Source organism: Dipodomys ordii, unplaced genomic scaffold (assembly GCF_000151885.1).
Source record: "Dipodomys ordii isolate 6190 unplaced genomic scaffold, Dord_2.0 Scaffold117, whole genome shotgun sequence".
NCBI classification, from domain to species: domain Eukaryota; kingdom Metazoa; phylum Chordata; class Mammalia; order Rodentia; family Heteromyidae; genus Dipodomys; species Dipodomys ordii.
Genome location: NW_012267333.1, coordinates 4867635 through 4888229, shown reverse-complemented (window position 1 = coordinate 4888229; position 20595 = coordinate 4867635). Strand labels below are relative to the sequence as shown.

The 20595-nt window shown below is 34.9% G+C and overlaps 1 protein-coding gene across 1 annotated transcript; it reads left to right on the top strand.

The window, feature by feature from the left end:
• Positions 1-4061: 4061 nt before the first annotated feature.
• Positions 4062-5009, top strand: LOC105995481 (olfactory receptor 8H1-like). Its single transcript, XM_013029196.1, has one exon. The coding sequence runs from the start codon at positions 4062-4064 to the stop codon at positions 5007-5009; it is 948 nt and encodes a 315-aa protein (XP_012884650.1).
• Positions 5010-20595: the final 15586 nt, after the last annotated feature.

Here is a 20595-nt window from a genome sequence, read left to right as displayed (position 1 = left end):
TATTCTTTCAGTAACATCTTCTCTGTGGGCATGTGGTAAACATTTGAGGACCATGTATTCAGTGTCATATCAAGTATGCTTCATTGCATTAACCCCTTTCCTTGGGTTAATGGAATATACTTTAAATATAAATTATTGAATAAGCATTTGGTTACCCTTGTAATATTTGTAAACAGAGATATGAAGCAAATACTTTTAAAAAAACTTACAGTTTGTAGCATCTCATAAGATATGTTTTAGTTGAATAGTGGCATTTCCCTATTTTTAAATTTTTCAGTGCATATGTTCAAATTGAATTTTTTGTGTTTCTCTGATATTAAAGGTTATTTTTTAAAGTTTCTTTTCCTATATATTTTTTGTTTTGAAATTGATAACAAGTACAAATTACACAGATTGTTTAATTCCAACCATTATTTTGTAAAGTAACTACAAAAATAAGATCTAAAATATTTTAATAAAAATTTTATTTGAATTTTTTCCTAAATGCATTCGAAGTGTGAATAGAACAATGCAGTTGCTAACAAATGAATGCCTTTGTTCAAATCCTTCACTGCCAAAAAGAAAAGTAAATTAATAAATTGAACAATTCAACTTGTCTATTTTAGCAGTTCATTGTTGAATAGATTCTTTTAATTTCAAAACTCAGGTTCTTTACTAAATCTTTCAATATTCATTATATTCTGCTACCTTGTTGATAAATTTCAAAATTTTTCTCTGACATATATCAATGTCTTTTGAAAGAATTTTCACTCAATGTTGCTTTCCTCACTACACTCTATAGAATATGTATTTGCTGGCATTCCTATATATTTTTGTATGAAGTTGAGAATAATACTGATTAAGCATTTTTCATTTTCTGAAATTTTCTTTTGAGTTGTCGTTGGTAATGAAATACTTTGTATATGATTTTAATTTTTTACAAATGTCTTCAAATACCTTTACAAAAATTCATTAAATTGGCTTATTTCTAGAAATGTAAGATTGACATTCACAGATCAATAAACACAATAAAGCATATTTATCTTGAAAGTAGTGGAGATAGCTTTTAACAAAATTTAAACCACAATTATGATTTAAAATAGAGATACAGAACCTCTGATCACACTTTGACTTCCTTATGATAAAATATTCAAATGAAATTTTTGGCTATCATCACCATAAATATGGTTGATGATTATTAATATTATTGTTTGGGATACCTTGAAAATGATGCTCTTTTTAATAAAAGCTGTAGATGAACATGGTCTCAGTAGACAGCCAAATGTAACACTTATTTTGTGATTTTGTTGGACCAAGATACTATATATTTCCCTATTGAAACTGACCTTCTCTGGGCATCTGGTAAACATTTGAGGACCATATATCCAGTAACATATCAAATCTGCTTCATCTCATGACCCTGTCCTCTCAATTTTGTAATATTCTTTAAAAATAAATTTGAATTAAATGTCTAATTTGCTCTTGTTGTAATTAGGTTTTATGGCCTCCAATAAGCACGCTTACTTAAACACAAAATTTTCCTTGATTTTCAGTTTTTATCTGTATATTTTGGAATTGCTGTTTTCATTTTTCTCGATTTTAAAAGATATTTTTTAAAATAGAGTTCCGTTTCCTATTTTTCTTGTTTTAAAATTTCTAACAATTACAAATCCTTTTCCTATTTTTCTTAAGATTCAAAACACAAATTACAAAGAGTTTAAATAAAACCATTATAATTTTATAAATAATTACAAAATTAAGGCCTAAAATGTTTTATTGAATATATAACTGAGTTTTTTTCTTAATGCCTTGTGAGTATAACTCTATACTTACTACAAAATAAATTGCTTCATTCACACTATACATTGCCAAAAAATTAATAAAGTGTTAAGCCTCAATTTATCTTATTTAGCAGTGAATTATTTAAGATTCTTATAAAGTTTTTATTAAACATTTCAGTATTTAGTACATTCAACTACTTTCTTAATATTTTTCACAATTTTCATCATTTGAAAGATTTTTCAGTATTTTCCTCACTATGATACATACATTTTATATCATTACAATATATTTATGTTCGATGTTGAGAATAATATTGACTAAGCATTTATCATTTTCTGAAATTTTCTGTGTTGTTGATAACAAAATGATTTACCAATTGCTATATTCATGGAATCACGATATTTCTAGCAGGGTTGGATGAATATTCCCAGAACACTACATAATATATAGTATATAAATCATTTCAACGATCATTATTACTCAGTTATTGCAATCTTTATGGAGAAAGCCTTTGACAAAATTCAAATTTCATTTATAACATACAATTAACATATATACAATGCCTCTGATCACATTTTAATTTCCTTATGATAAAATAATGTAAGAAGCATTTTGGCTATCATCATATCTATAAAGTTGATGAATATTAGTCTTACTGTTGTGAAATTGAAAGAAGAATAATTTGTTTCAGGTGATTCAACATTCACCAATCATAGTCAGGTGACACAGAAAATCACCCTGAGCTATCCTGGGTCTTTTTTTTGGCGGAGGGGGGGGGGGCGGTCTAGTCATGGGGCCTTGAGGCACAGCACCACTTCCAGCTTTTTATTCTTTTTGCTTATGTGGTGCTGAGGAATCGAACCCATGGCCTCAGGCATGCAAGGCAAGGGCTCTACCACTGAGCCACCTTCCTAGCCCCTATCCTTGGTTGTAAAGTTACTTGCTTGGCACATATTTTGATGCTGGATTTTTATTCTCCAAGACTAGAAACATTCTCTGTCTTCTAAATAGCACTGCCTTCTAAAGGTTCATTGGATATCTATGTAATACTTAAGGATAGCTTCATATTCGCAGGAATAAATAATCTCTTAAAATCTTAGTAAATGAGCACACTTTCTTAGGGGAATAGTTGCCATACATATTTGAAGAAAAATTAATTTTATGATCACTCAATGCAAGATTCACAAATTTTTTTTCCTTTTGATTACTGTATTCATTTTTGAGAATTCTCCTATTTGCCTCCTCAGCTTGGCAAAATAACCCTCAATTAATTATTTCAGGTGTTATCATTCAATCCATTATTAGTTAACACTAAACAAAAACTGGCATTATAAAAGCAATGCATTAATGGAGATCAGGGGTACATCCTCTTTGTCATGGAGCTCCTATGTGCAAAGCTTATGCAGATTTAGCACTTGAAAATTTGTCCTTGAAATTGTGCCAAGTAACTTTCCTTGGAAATGCTTGCTGTGGATAACACAGCATTGCTTAACAACAGAACCCATTAAATATGGCACCCTGGACACACCAGGCAAGGGGTAGAAGCACACATTGCTCTTACAGTAGCTCCTTGGGGTCCTTTAGAGATAGACTTTGCTGGAAAACTTCTTTTGAGCAGCCTGATGAAGGTTTCTGAGTCTTAATTTATTCACAACAAAAATAAATAAATGTAATTGAAGTGTAAAAACTACAGGAAAGAAAATAAATATCATACTACAGCAATGTTTACATTAATGAGATGCTTTAAACAGAGAATTAGAAAATTTTGGCTTACAATTTTGGAAGAAGTTTTCTTCAGACCAACTCTTGTTCAGAGTAAGTATTCTTAAGATGTTAAACTTACTTGAAGAAAGACATTGGAAATTGGAGAAAAAATATAGGAGGAACATTGACTAGGAAGCATTATACTCATAATCAGACTTATGGAATTCTAACCCTTTAGTACAAATACAGAGCAACAATAACAATAGTAATAAAGCCATAAAAACTTTTCTGATTGAAAAATAGTAATATGTAGGCTTTAGCATTTTGTATTGCTTAAATATTTATATCAATACTATAGCAAATTAGAAGATGAAGTGGAGAAAGTTAATTTTAGCTTTAACATACCTAAATGTAAGTTTATATCATTATTTAGACTTCATGACTAAATTTATGTCATATACATAACTTTCTGATTATTGATGGCACAACCTAGGGTACTAAAAATATCCAAGATCTTTCATATGAAGTCAATTCATTTGGGAATCACTTGAGCTAAGGATGCCCCCTCATTTCTCAACAGTGTCCATCAGCACACTATGAGAAGCTGGAACAACACAAAGGTGCCCTACTTCATCCTTATGGGACTCACAGATTCTGCAGAGATGCAGCTGGCCCTCTCTGTGCTGTTTCTCCTGATTTACCTGATTACTGTGTTGGGAAACCTAGGCATGATCATGATAATTTGTCTGGATCATCAGCTAAACACACCTATGTATTTTTTTCTCACTCACCTCTCATTCATTGACCTCAGCTACTCAAGTGTCATCACACCTAAAACTTTGGCAAACTTACTGACTTCTACCAAGAGTATTTCCTTCCTGGGCTGTTTCACACAGTTGTATCTTTTTGTCTTGTTTGCTGGTTCTGAAATCTCTCTCCTCTCTGCAATGGCCTATGATCGCTATGTGGCTATCTGCAATCCTCTACAGTATCCTGTTATCATGTCCTCAAGAATCTGCAGGGCCCTCCTTGCTGGCTCTTACATGATTGGCTTTTTGGATTCTTCTTTCAATGTGCTATCTATAGCCAGACTGACTTTCTGCAATTCAAATGTGATCCTACACTTTTTCTGTGATATATTTCCAATTTTAGCTCTGTCCTGCCATGATACATATACCACTCAAATTGTATTATACATTTTTGGTAGTTCTACCATGTTCCTGTCCCTTATCACAATGTCCTGGTCCTATGTGTCCATTCTGTCAACTATTCTCAAAATTAAGTCCACTTCAGGAAAGCAGAAAGCCTTCTCCACCTGTGCCTCCCACCTGCTGGGGGTCACCATTTTTTATGGCACAACAACATTTACTTATTTAAAACCCAGGAAGTCCTACTCCCTGGGCAAGGATCAGGTGGCTTCTGTGTTTTACACGATTGTGATCCCCATGCTCAACCCACTCATTTATAGTCTTAGGAACAAGGAAGTGAAGAATGCTTTCTTTCGAGTCATGCAGAAGAGAGGGGGAACCTGGCAACTAAAATAACTGTGATTTGAAATGTGTAAATTATTCATTTGCTGATTTACTTGTTTAAGATTTCTGTGGTTTTTCTCAAAAAATTGAAACTCACTGATATTTTCCTAGTAAAATTCTATTTTGTTTATATAACCAAGTTTTATGCATTTCTGTCTATGTGCTATTAGAGATTTGTATTACTATTTAATCTCATATAATATGTGATAAGACTTGTTTATATATATGTATATGTCTGTGTATATGTGTTTCTGGGTCCTATGCATGTATACATTATCAAAATCATTGTAGTGTGGTGCATACAGTAGTTAGAATCTTTAGTGTAACCTCAATTTTTCCCTGGTACCATGGCTAACACCTGTAATATGTACTGAGGAGGCTGAGATTACAGGATTGCCATTGATGTCAGCCATTGAGGACAAATCTATGAGTTGTCTCTCCAAAGAACTTATCTTGACTGTAAAAGCCAGGCAGAAGAGAGCATTGTACCCTGTGATTAAGCCCTAGGTATCAAAGTAAACTTAAGAATGCTAAACGTAAATAGATGTGATCTTAAGGAAGACATCTGCATAATGTAAGGATTTTAAGAGTAACACTTTCTTAAATATTAATGTTATTATTGATGTGTTATACTGAGGAGTTCTTGTTTCATAAGTCAGGTAGTGAGCATATTTCATTTTGTACAGTGTCCGCTCCTTCCCCTCTCTCTCAGTTTCCTCCCCCACAATTGCATAACTCATTTTCCACATAATGTCCACTGAGTACCATGGTTGCATTTGTTCACGCTTATCCCTTGGATTCTGCACCCCTCTTGTCTTCCTCAAAAGACATGTAAAAACAATCAAGAAAAAAAAAAGAAAAAAGCAACAAGAATCATCACCATCTCTATCTTGACTTGTGTTATTCTTAAAACTATGTTATAATGTATTCTATACATACTTCAATTTTAAGGAATTTTATTATGAATAAACATATACATGCACATTAATAGTTCCAGATGCCAGGCTTGTCTTAATAAGTAATGATTTCATAGCTACTTAACAGTTTACAAATGACTGAAAAATTTGTCATGTATTCAGCAATATAAGATAAATCCATATTTTCACTATATGTGACAAAAAAAGCTGTGGGATGAACATGGTCTTAATAAACAGGCGAATGTACCACTCATTCTGTCAACTTTGAGACTGCGGTATTGTGAGGTTTCCATTATGAAATCTTCTTTCAGTAACATTTTTTCTGTGGGCATCTGGAAAACATTTGAGGACCATTATTCAGTAACATATCGAGTCTGCTTCATTGTATTAACCCATTTTCTTAGATTAATGGAATATAATTTATAAATTCTTGAATTAAGTGTTGGAATTGCCCTCATAACATTTTAAAAAGAGATATAATCCAAAAAATTTTAAAAAAATCTTTGTTTGTAACATCTCATAAGATCCCATTTATTTGAATACTGATATTTCCCTAATTTTCATTTTTTCACTACATATTTTAGAATTGCATTTTTTATTTTTCCCTAATATTAAAGGTTATATTTTTAGAAATAAAGTTCCTTTTCTTATATTTTTTTTTGTTTTGAAGTTTATAACAAGAACAAATTACACAGATTGTTTAAATCCAACCATTATCATTTTGTGAAGTAACTACAAATCTAAGGTCTAATGTTTTATTAAAAATTTATTTTGGGCTGGGAAGGTGGCTCAGTGGTAGAGCTCTTGCCTTGCATGCATGAGGCCCTGGGTTGGATTCCTCAGCACCACATAAGCAAAAAGAAAAAAAGCCGGAAGTGGTGCTGTGGCTCAAGTGGTAGAGCGCTAGCCTTGAGCTGAAGAGCTGAGGGACAGTGCCCAAGCCCAGAGTTCAGGCCCCATGACCAGACCCAAAAAAATAAATAAATAAAATAAAAATTTATTTTGTTTTTTCCTAAATATCTTCTGAATGTGAATATAATGATACCCTTGCTATAACATGAATCCCTTTGTTCAAATTCCTCACAAAAATGAACTTTGGCAGGGGGGGAAGTGATAGGAAGGGTAAACAAAGGAGGAGGCAACAATGCTTGATAAGAAATGTACTCATTATCTTGCCCATGTAATTGTAACCACTCTGTATTTTCACAATAAAAAAAAGAAAAGTAATAAAATAAACACCTTAACTTGTCTATTTTAGCAGTTCATTATTGAATCGATTCTTTTAATTTCAAAACTAAAATTCGTTACTAAATCTTTCAATCTTTATTGTATTCTGCTACTTTGTACACAAATTTCAAAAATTTGCTTTCACATATATCAATATCTTTTGAAAGAATTTTCACTAAATGTTGCTTTCCACACTTATTTTGAGCTGCCTGATGAAAGGTTTTTGAGTTTTGATTTATTTCATTACAAAAATAACTAAATGCAATTGAAGTGTGAAAACTACAGGAAAAAAAAAACAAATGTTATATTAGAGAACTGTTTAGTACCTTGCAGGAATGGAGTCTTTTAAAGTGAGATATAGAAAATTTTGGCTCACAATTTTGGAAGAACTTTTCTTCTGACCAACTGTTGTTCAGAGTAAGTATCCTTAAGATGGTACATTTACTTGAAGATTGACACTGAAATGGGAAATTAGAGAAAGAGAAAGGGGTGACATTGAAAAATAAGCATTTTACTCATAATTTGACTAAGGGACTTGTAACCCATTTGGACAATTACATGATAAAATAACAATAATGATAAAATAACCCATAAAACATATTAGGTTGAAAAATACTAATATATAAGTAGAGAATGTTACTTTTAGCTTTAACATGTCTAAATGTAATTATATACCATTATTTAAGCTTCATGATTAAATTTATGTCATACTACATAACTTTATAATTAACTGTGACAAAACCTAGGGTACTGAAAAAATGCTGGATGTCTCATATAAAGAAAACTCATTTGGGAATCTCTTCTCATTTCTCAACAGTGTTTATCAGCACACTATGAGAAGCAGGAACAACACAGATGTGCCCAACTTCATTCTTATGGGGCTGACAGATTCTGCAAAAATCCAGCTGGCCTTCTCTGTGCTTTTGCTCCTGAGTGATCTAATTTCTGTGCTGGGAAACCTAGGCATGATCATGATAATGTGTCTGGATCATCAACTTCACAAGCCTATGTATTTTTTTTCTCACTCACCTTTCATTCATTGACCTCAGGTACTCTAGCGTCATCACACCTAAAAGTTTTAGTGAACTTACAAACTTCTACCAAGAGTATCACATTCTTGGGCTGTTTCACACAGATGTACCTTTTTGCCTTCTTTGCTAGTTTTGAAATTTCTCTCCTCTCTGCAATGGCCTATGATCGCTATGTGGCCATCTGCAATCCTCTACAGTATCCTGTTATAATGTCCTCAAGACTCTGCTGGGCCCTCATTGCTGGAACTTACATGATTGGCTTTGTGGATGGTTCTTTTACTGTGCTCTCTATAGTCAGATTGCCTTTCTGCAATTCCAAGGTAATTCATCACTTTTTCTGTGATGTATTTCCAATTTTAGACAATTGTATTCTCAATGCTGAATCCACTAATTTATAGTCGTGGAAACAAGGAAGTGAATTTTTTTAAGTTGTGCAGAAGAGAGGGGATCCTTGCAACTGAAACAACGATGATTTGAAATGTGTAAATTCATCTTTCACTAGTTTACTTGTTTAAAATTTCCTTAGTTTTCTCAAAAAAATGAAACTCACTAATATTTTTATAGTAAAATTCTATTTCATTTATCGAAGCATGTTTTTACAGATTCCTGGGTATATGCTGTTAGAGAGTCCTAATGTAATTCAAAGGTCATATATTATGTGATAATACCATAATGTGTGTATGTATATATACACATATACATATATATACATATATATGCATATATATGTGAGTGTTTGGGCATGTGTAAATTATCAAAATGACTAACATGTGGTACATACAGGAGTTAGAATTCTTACTGTAACCTCCATTTTACCCTGACACCATGGCTAATACCTGTAATAGGTACTCAAGTCTCTGACATCAGAGGATTGCCATTTGAAGTCAGCCTTTGCAGACAAATCTGTGAGTTGTCCCTCCAAAGAAATTTTCCTGAGTAGAAAAGTCAAGCAGGAGCGAGCATAATGCCCTGAGTTCAAGTCCCAGTATCAAAGAAATCTTTAAAAAATTAAATAAATAAATGTGGTCTTAAGAGAAACACCTGTGTAACATAAGGGTTTTTATGTATAATTGTTTTTCTTAAATTTTGTTAATATTAATCTGTTTTAAAGAGGAGTTAATGTTTCATGTGAGCTAATAAGCCTATTTCTTTTCTTCCTTCCTTCCTTTCTTCCTTTTCTTCCTTCCTTTCTTCCTTCCTTCCTTTCCTTCCTTTCTTCTTTCCTTCCTTCTTTCCTTCCTTCCTTCCTTCCTTTTTCTTTCTTTCTTTCTTTCTTTCTTTCTTTCTTTCTTTCTTTCTTTCTTTCTTTCTTTCTTTCCTTCTTTCTTTCCTTCTTTCTTTTTTTGTTTGTTTGGTCCTGGGCGTGAACTCTGGGCTTGGGCGCCATCCCTCAGTTCTTCAGCTCAAGGCCAGCACTATACCGCTTGAGCCACAGCGTCACTTCTGGTTTTCCCATGGTTTATTAGAGATAAGAGTCTCACAGATTTTCCTTCCGAAGCTGGCTTTGAACCATAATCCTCAGATCTCAGCTTCCTGATTAGCTAGGATTACAGGTGTGAGCCACCAGCGCCCGGCTGCCCATTTCTTTTTGTACAATGTCAGCTCCTCCTTTACCTCTCACTTACTTACCTCCCCCACTAGTTGCATAGTTCATTTTCAACATAATGTCTACTGAGTAGCATATTTGCATTTGTTCTCCCTTATCCCTTCATTTCTATATCCCTCTTTTTTATTTTTATTTTTTTATTTTTTACCAGTCATGGGGCCTAAACTCTGGGCCTGGGCACTGTCCCTCAGCCCTTCAGCTCAAGGCTAGCTCTCTACCACTTGAGCCACAGCACCACTCCCAGCTTTTTCTGCATATGTGGTACTGAGGAATCGAACCCATGGCCTCATGCATGCAAGGCAAGCACTCTATCACTGAGCAACCTTCCCAGCCCCTCTGTAACCCTCTTGACCTCTTCAAGGCAGTAGAAACACACACTTTACAAAAAAAATGAAAAAGCAAAAACAAGCAACACCATCTCCATCTAGACATGTGTAATTTTTAAAACGATGTCAAACAGTATTCTATGCATACTTCAATTTTAAGGAATTGTATTATGAATTAATATATATTCACATATATGCATATTATTGGTTCCAGATGCCAGTCTTTTCTCTTTTTTTCATAATAAGCAATGATTTCTTAGCTGTGTAACTGTTAATGAATTACTGAAAGTTTAATCATTTCTTCAGCTATGTAAAATACATCAATATTTTCAATATATGTAATCCGATGATGTATATAATAAAGTTAAAGATCATAATCATAGTATTGGCCATTTTTGCAAAACTTACACTTATGCAAAAATTGAAAAAAATATTTTTTGAAGAATACCATTAGTGTTTCACACACTACTTTTTGCTCTGCTGTAGCTAGAGCTTAAGACCGAGAATCCTCCACGCTCATTCAGCTCCCTTGCTCAAAGCTGTGGTTTACCACTTACCATGCATCCAGTATTTTGATGGTTTATTGAAAACAGAACCCTCATGCTAGCTGGCTTCTAGCCACAATACTTAGCCTCCCGAGTAAGTAAGATTACAGGCATAAACCACCAGCACCCAGCTTGAATGTAATTCAGCACTACAAAAATCCTTGTACAAGAAAATAATAAACAGCTGAATCATTTGTATTTAGAATGCAATTGAAGTGATAAAGTAGAATTAAATTAGAGAAAAATAAAATTGTATATGTTAATGTTGGAGTCAAACTAAGACGAGTTTAAACTTGTTAAGGAAGTTAAACCCTGAAAAATCTTGATCACTGTGCATCCGATTCAAACAAATAATTTTGAACATACGTCAGTGTATGACATGAGGAATGAAATCTTCAGTCTTTTCACATGTAAAACCTTCTGAATTTATTTAAAAGTGTGATTTTGACAATGGTTTTATTAGTAAAACTTCTAAGATGAATGTTATTTAGCTTGAAATTAGCAAAAAGTGTGTGTTTTAAATCATTGGCTCTGAACTACTATAAACATAACAACTAAGAAATCTGCATGCAGTTATCTTTTCATATGTTTACCTATTAAATATTGAAAAACACAACTTTCTGTGAAAAAATCAGAAAGCTTTGGTAAATAGTGTTGTTATCTTTCTACAGATTCCTCTGGATTTATAATATACTGCAAAATAAGACTCTAAGTTGATGCTTGATTTTCATTGTGTGTGTGTGTGTGTGTATGTGTGTGTGTGTGTGTGTGTGTATGTGTACTGGGTATTGAACGTGTGTACTGGGGCTTGAACTAAGAGACAGGTTCCTGAGACATAATTTTTGCTTAATGTTAGCACTCTACTACTTGAGCCACAACTCCAAAACTGTTTGATGGCTAATTGGATATAAGAATATCATGGATTTTCCTTTTTTAGCTAACCTCAAACGATGGTCATCATATCTCAGCTTCTTGAGTAACTAGGATTCTAAGTGTGATCCATCAGCACCTAGTTTCTCTTTTAAATTTTTAATTAAAAAATCTGTAAAGTGAAAGATTTGACAATGATTTTAGGTTTGGTAGCATCCTGTGAACCTTGGTTGAGTAGAATTCTAAGATTTTCTTTATTTTAAACTTCTTTCTATGTAGCCTAGAATTTAAGCATAAATGGCTTATGATATTTAAAGCTTAGTTTAGAAAGTATGCTTCTAAGCTGGGTGCAAGGGGTTCACGCCTGTAATCCTAGCTACTCCAGAGGCTGAGATACTCAGATCTGAGGATCATGGTTCAAAACCAGCCCAAGCAGGAAAGTCTGTGAGAAGCTTATCTTCAATAAACCACGAGAAAACCACAAGTGGCAATGTTTCTCAAGTAGTAGAGCACTTGCCTTGAGCTGAGGAGCTCAGGGACAGCACCCAAGCCCAGAATTCAAGCCCCATGATGGACAAAAAGAAAGGAAAGAAAGAAAGAAATTAAGAGAGAGAGAAAGAAAGAAAGAGAGAGAAAGAAAGAAAGAAAGAAAGAAAGAAAGAAAGAAAGAAAGTTTCTATTGTTCAAGAATTTAATTTTCTTAAACTTTTGTAACAATTGGAGCATAAAATTTTTAAATGCAGCCATGTGATTTTTATAATTCATTCAATACTGAATTATATTGCTGGTTTATGTAAGGTTTTATTTGCTGTTTAATAAATACTTTGAGTATATTAAGTTTAAATAATGCCAAATTTAATATTATTTAAAAACTCTTATTAAAAATTTTTATTATGCATTATATTTATCTCCTTCCTTCCTTCCTTCCTTCCTTCCTTCCTTCCTTCCTGCTTTCCTTCCTTCTTTATTTTCCCTCCTCCTAAATTTTTGCTACAGATATTTACCCAGACCATTGGTACAGACCCTTTGTCACACCTTCTTTCTATCTATGCCAGGAGACTTCTCAGCACTCTGTGAATTAGTCAGGAGATATCCAATCATGCCCCCGTCTGTTGTCTCAACATTAGACCCACCCCCAAAAGTTTTTCTCTAGTGTTCTTTTTCTTCAGCATCTTTGATGCTCATCATTTAAGCTGGTAAGACTAATAAGGAAAAATGAAAGTAGAGAAGGTAGTAAGTGCCAATCCAATACTTGAAATAATGACAATGGTTGAGGAAGAGCCAGCCAGAGAGCTGCTAGGTGAAATAGTGATAGCAAGATAACAGTGAGGATGGATAACAGGGATGGCCTTAGAGCCAAGGATGCAAATAGTGACTGCATCCTCCACAACAGAGACATCCAAAGGAAGCAGTAACAGAACTGCATCTGTGGTGGCAGAGGCAGTGGTAACAGGGGCGACAAGAGCAGGAGTGGTAAGATGCAGTCTAAGAGTTCCATGGAGATGCTAGCGGAAGAAATAAAAAGAAATCTACATAGCAGACATAGCAAGAGATGGCAGAAATTGAGAGAAAATGAGAGATAATGTTGAGCTAAAACATAAAAGAGAAAGTCACAAAGGGCCAGATAATGGCTGGGAAGGTGGCTCAGTGGTAGAGTGCTTGCTTGCATGCATGAGGCCCTGGGTTCGATTCCTCAGCACCACATAAACAGAAAAGGCCAGAACTGGTGATGTGGCTCCTGTGGTAGAGCACTAGTCTTGAGTTAAGAGCTGAGGGACAGCACCTAGGCCAGAGTTCAGGCCCCATATCCCACCAAAAACAAAGCAGGAGGCGGGTAGGGGAAAGAAACTCCATCTTGTGAAGACTGAAAATCCCAGAGGCTTCCAAGACTTAAGCACTGAGGATCTGGACATCTGAAGCTTGAAAGCCATAATAGTTTGTTGTGTAGCAACACCCAATGCCTGTGTGAGAGCCATAACACTGGAAAGTGTTACCTATTGCTGTATGCTGCTGCCTATTGCTGTATGCTGCTATATCCTACCGATGCTCTCTGCTAGTGGAAGCTGGATTACAAAACCAGCAAGGTCCCAGCCAGGACTGCTAGCGCTGGATGGACTTTCTTCTTGTCTATTCACCACTTCTATCTTGGTGGAGCAAAAATTTCTTAGTCACCGATGGGCAACGCTATGGAGTTTTTTCTCATCATATCTCTTACATCTTACACCAAACTCTGAACCTGTGATAGGCTATTTGTATAAAGAATGTTTTTCCTATAATGAAAATATATCTGTGACTAAAAGAAATACACTGCACACTGAGGAGTAAATATTTGCAAAAGACATAGCTATGAAATGAAAGGGGAAAGAAAAAAATTTTGATTAATGTCTTAATCAATATTTTGAGATGTCCTTCATGAAAAATCATGTAGAAACCAGGAATACAAGGGGCATCAGACAACATAATGAAGGTTAAATATTATACGCAATCTCAACCAAACTGAATGTGGAGAAGCTGCAAGTAACTCCTTTACAAGTAAAAATGAGATATGGGGTTTCCCCTCTATCTCTTATTAAATAGACTACTTGAATTTTTAGCCTCAGCAATAAGACAAGAGAAACAAAGTTAATAGGGTAACAATTGGAAAGAAGTATCCAAATTAGTCCTAGATTAAGAGATTCTATGCTTAAAAGATACTTAATTTTTATTGTTAAACTCTTAGATATAAGTGCTTTGCATCTTGTATATACATTTTACTAATTTGGGGAGGGGAAGGGAAATAACACAATGCTGAAATAAGGATACAGATAGACCCATTGTAACCATGAAATGTACAAGACACTATGTTGAAAACTAACTTCACAACTTCAGGGCAGTAGTGGGGGGAGGGAGGAGTTGGGAAGGATGGAGAGGGAATGAATGGTAGGGGGAAAACAACGGAGGAGGTAACAGTGCTGCATAGGAAATGTACTCATTACCTTACTCATGTAACTGTAACCCTTCTTACAGTGTCTTTACAATAAAACATATATGCAAAAAATAAATATTTTTAGCAAAGTATAAGGAAACAAAATGAATTTATAAATTTACTAGTTTCTGAAATCAGGGGGAAAAAAATCTCATTCCCAATGACCTAAAAAAATAAGGAATGTATATCTCCAAGAAAATACAATGCTTCCAAAATAAAACTAAAAACTATTGAATAAAGAAATAGAAGATACTAGAAGTAAATACAAGAAAATAGTAGAGTTAACTAGGGTAATTTATATTGAAAATTATTTCCTCAGATAATATTTACAAAAATATCAATTAAAAAACAAAAGGAACACTTTCAACAAAAGAAGAGACAAAAAGAAGAGCTCAGCATATAAAAGTAAAAACTGGATTGCATTACATTAAAATCTGAATGAAAATATGGGAGAAAATAATCAAAGATATAATACATAGAGAATTAATGCTGTCTTTTTTTAATTCCAATCAGGGCATTATTTTCCGAACTTCTGGAGAATAAACAGTTTCCCAAAAATGTCATTTTTATATCTAGAGAATATATACATTATGGCATAAGATTTACAACAATCACCATTCCGTTTCTCACTATGAAGCTTTTAAGATTTTTCAAATTCTCCTTTGTTTGTTCAGTTGAGAAAATTATTAATAATGAATATTTGTTTTATTTATCTCATTCAAAAATAATCTTTTTATTTCTTCTTTTCTTCCTTTCTTTTCTATTGTTTTTTTGTGTTTTTGTTTTGCCAGTCCTGGAGCTTGAACTCAGGCTCTGAATGTTGTCCTGGAGAATATTTTGCCATACCACTTGAGCGATAACTCCATTTCTGGCTTTTCTGGTAATTTATTGGAGGTAAAAGACTCATGGAGTTTTGTGCCCATGTTAGCTTCTGACCACAATTTCAGATTTTAGCCGATGAATAGCTAGAATTACAGGCATGAACCCTCAGCTTCTGGCTCTATTTTTTTTTACGAAATGCTGATTTATGTACTAGACAAATTTTGTTCATAATAGACATGTTTCTACCATAAAGCTTTATTACAGCCTTTAATCTTTCTTATTTAAAATATATGCTGATTTGATTATGAACCTAGAAAGTAAACCAATGATATCTGTCAGTATGACACCTGGTTTTTTTGTTGTTGATCTCATTTTTCTTTTATTGGATTTTTGTTAAGTTTAAGAAAATAGTAGGATGGTGTCTAAGTATAGAACAAAATTGCACAAGTATTGCTGCAGATGAACATGTAAGACTATCAAACCAGACAGGAGAGTTTTCTCTTACTTGTGTTGCCACAAAATGAAATCCAAGTCACTTACTACACGATGGCGTATCAGCACAAGAAAAAGCTAGCAAGTAGACAAAATAAATAAACAAACCAACAGATAAAATAATGTTTATAAAGCTTATAATTATGTATAAGTCATGGATTATTATAATAACTTAGCTACAAAGGGAGCCTGATTTGAATATGTTCAAAATAAATATTTTGTACATCCAGAGAAATGATTGAAATAAATTATATTAAGAAATTTAGAATTGTCTTCATTTACTTTTTTTCAATAGTTTTGTACATATCTTTAGACAATGTATGACTTTATTAATAAATAGTGCAAAAACATCAGCAATAACTGTTTAAATATTAATTTTTTGTTTTGAAAAGAATATAGATCTTTTTTATTTTTAATATTAAATTTTTAAACAGTCATGTCTTGGCTTAAATGTGTGTATGGCAAAAATAATACATAAAAATGTTTTTCATACTCAGGAACAGGTTACTCAGCTATAATAACTGTTTAAAAATCATAACAGACAAAATAACCTTTGCAATAATTAATTTACTGTTGGGCAGCCACAAATAAATGAATATCAAAATCAAGAAGTATCCTATGAGATATACTCTAGATGTCAGGGTACTGCATTTAATGTATTTGAAAACATAATCTCATTTCTATTACAAGACATATCTACTTTACATGAAGGTGCTCATAAGAAAGTGAAGGAATGTGTTCTTTGATTATAACAAAATCCATATGAAAGGGGGTGTCTACCTTCTCTTAAAAAACAATAAGTTTGCTCACAATCTCAGCAGACATTGTTTCCTGTATCAATAATGACAGTGATTACAAGCACCAGACCTGACATTCTGTCCTGAACTAATTAGTCACTCTCGTTCTATGTATATACATAGAATAAATATACATATATATGTGTATATATATATGGGTGGGTGGGCTTATATAAGGCTTAACAAGGAAGCAGAAAATAAAAATGGGCTATGGTCTCTTGGAGGCCAAGGGCAGTGTCCAAGGGCCAGGCTCAGAGTGGAATGCTCCACCTGCGATGGGGGTGTGGGGACCACGTGTGGTATCCTTGGCCAGGTCCAGAGTGGAATGTTTTACCTGGGGTGAGAGACTATTATTTTCTCCTTGGACTTAGGAGGGAATGACCTGCTTGAGATCAAACTAGGTGCTTTGCTTGACTAAGCAGGATTCAATCCTTCACAAATGATTAGAGCTTCACACGTAGCTAACAAAAACTGGAGAGATTCAGGGCTAGGTTCGAAATCAGGCTGTGTGAAGGGTCAGGATGACTCGAAGAACTTCTTTATGTGGTTCCAGCGACGGTCCCAGGCTCCAGTGTCCCCACAGCCTCCAGGAAAAGCCATTGTTCCCAGCCAGCAGCTCCTCTATTCTGCTCCTTCTCTTCTTCTTCAGGTCTTCACCATCCGCCATATTGTTCTCTGCCTCTTCCCAGGTGCCTTTGCAGAGTGCGAGAAGGCAATTCGACTGGTTTTAATGAACACATTTTACTCACGATAGAACCACACAGAATTCATTGATAAAATGCTTTCCATCCCGGGCAGAGTTGATTTTACCTGTTTTCTTAAATATGTCTTCTCCTCCATTTCCTAGCTTGGAAACTACACTACATACACCCCACCCTTTGTACATGTACATAGAAGCAGCAGAAGCATTGCAACAACACTTAGAGTAGGCCTACTGGCTAGAAGAGTGGGAAAGAAGAAATGACCCGGATGCTTTTCCTATTCTAAATCCCAGATGGTCTGCTGCGTCTAGGCCCTAGATTAAGATTACAAAGAGAATCAAATTCAAGGGTGATGCCATCCAAAACTTGGGAAGCTTCTGTGAAATAGCCCAACCATTTGGGAGGGACACAAGAGAGGCCTTGATTTTTGCTACCTACTAACCTAATGGGTAAAACCTCAAGCTTCAACACGTTGGAGGCAGTTAATTCTCACCCAAACACCCTATCACTTTGAAGTAAAGAGGTCAGGTCTGGCTGGCGCCATATTGGCCTCATGGTGGATGGTAGTGTCTGGGGGATGTCTTCATGCTGGGGGAAGGAAACACCCCTGCCCATCACCTGATGGGCATGCCCAGATCGCTGGAGGCTGGGGCAGACCGTTGGCTGATAGGTTACTGGATAGGTTACTGAACCTGTCAGTCCAATGCCTGGGTCTCAGAAGTTCCTGTGGACCTGCACCCTTATTTAGGCACGGATCACTCCAGAAGCCATTATTCTGTGCCAGGTGTCGCCATGATCGTGTCCTGTGTTCTGTCTCCTGGATCATCCCCAGTCATCATGGCGTCCCAATTCGGCTCTCAATTGGAGCTGAACTGGCTTATTGGTATTGTTTTGTTCTTTCTTTCCTCTCTGGTCTGTTTCCTAACCATGTTATATGTATTTGGGGGCTGCAGGCCTTCATAACAGTGGGCTGTCTGCATCCTGCTGACTGTATAATAAAGACTCCTATATTTCATCTACCTAAATGTGGCTTCTGAGATGATTTACCTTACACCTTTACTTTCAGAATCAGTCTGCTTTTTACTATGTTCAAAACAACGGATAACCTCTGTCACAACAAAAAGAACTTAGTATTTAGGTGCCATTATTTCAAGTTTGATAAAACTACTCTCCATCAACATAAAATTAAGTGCTAGTGGAATTTCCTTGTGAAAAGGGGAAACACTTGTTCAGTTAGAACTTGAGGCTTTGCCTTTGAACACATGCCAAGTAATTTTCCTAGGAAATTAGTCCCTAAAGACAAGCTGTTGTGTGGTCCCCAGACCTATTAAGTAAGAAGAAGGCTCCCTGGACTTCTCAAACAGAGAAGAAATGAGAGTCAGCCCCACCTCCCACTTTGCTTATATCCACAGGGCTACTCAAAATTCTTTTGAGACATACCTTCCTGCAACACTTTCCATTTGCAAAATCCGAAGACAAAATTTAAATTGCATATTTACCTTAGAATACAAGCCATGTACACACACAAATTTAAAAATGTTCAAGTCAGGGAAAAACAATCCTATATTATGGAATTTTTGAACCCTTACACGGAATTCATATTCTATTTGTGCCAAAAACTGGGATCAATGCATCTTTTGGCATATAATATTGTGGGAAGCTCTCTTTTTTTTCACCAATTCTGGCTCAATGTAAGTATTTTTCTTAAACTCACAATGTTATAGAGCAAATAAATTGTTACAGAGGCTTTATTAGAAGAATGTTCATGCATTTGTGCCGCGGACCGGCTCTGTCGGGACGACGGAGGACACCTAGTGGAGGAACTGGAATAGGTGGGGAGATGGCAAACAGACAACTCACACACAAGAGGAGTGGATGCTGAGTGCAATTTAATGCAGAGGATAACAAACTTTTATAGCAAAAGTCTCCATAAGAAAGGGCAAAAGGTTACACAATCTTGCTGCAGGGCTTCATTCTTGGGTGGTCACCAGCTGGTCGCCTGATAGGCACTTGTTTCTGGCTTATCTCTATTTTTAAGAAATACAATGGGTTTCGATGTTTGTCACCAATTAACCATTACCTTTTTTTATAGAGGCCTTAACTGTCCCATAAGATCTTTCCTGTTTCTTCTTTAATAGTAAGCTAGTAACAAGAAATTCTTTCTCCTAAGTAGTTCTCCCAGCAATTGCCACACATTCTTTCTGTTCTAGCCGCGCCTACAGCTTCTTGTAAATCTCTTATAAACAATTCCTTCTGCTGAAGTGACGTCGTGAAACCCCCAATACTTTTATATTTACTTATAACTTATCTACTAGCCTCCATAAGAAGGGCTTTCAGGGTAGCACTTAACTCTGGTGAGTTAGTCATATTTTTAAGACACTCATCAGATATTGGAGTTGTCAATACTCTTAAGAAAGAGCTTTGAATAAGGGAATGTTGAGCATGAGTAAGCACAATGAGCAGCAGAAACAGTAAAAGATTAATAGGCACTCTTATACAGTGAAGAAAAGAAAAGCAGGGACAGAAACACATCTTTCCCAGGGGCTTGCCAGCCTTTCCAGGAGGTAGGCCGCTTTGAAGGCCCATTCTCTGAGGTAGACTTCGGTGAAGTCCCATTCTCAGAGATAGGTCTCTGTGAAGCCCCATTCTCAGGTCTGAAAACAGGTTTCCCATGCTAAGCAGACTCCACCGGAGTAGGCGTGGCACATTTGGTCCTTACTCTAAATGATGTGAGGATTTGTGGAAACTGAACTACAATGTAGTTATTTAGAAAATGTACATTTTAAAGTAATTTAATTCTGAAACATTACATCTTCTGGTATAAAGTTTATATGTGATCTAAAAGCATACTATTGTAAATCAATTGAGGTATTGATTATTAGAATTTATCAACAATATAAACACAGTAATACAGGACACATTTAAGTCTATTTTCATTATGGTCTATTGTACATTTAAGCCTTTGGCTCATTAAACTGATTGTAAGTAAAAGTACAGTAAATAGTATGAGCATGCTCTTTGGAGTCATACTATATGAACAATAACCATAGACTTAATATGCATTGTCAATGACTTCAGCTAAGTCATGTGAGCTCACTTCACTCTTTGCCTAATCTAAAGTACATGGGTTATAATGTAATGAATGGCATAAAAATTGTGGGGGTCAAGTGTGTCAGTAAAGAATATATTTAGCATATGACAAGGTCAGTTCTAACCATGATGAAGTTATCTTCTTTTATATCATGGCAAAAGTCATTTTATACATATATTTATACATAATGGTAAATGTTTAAGTCATA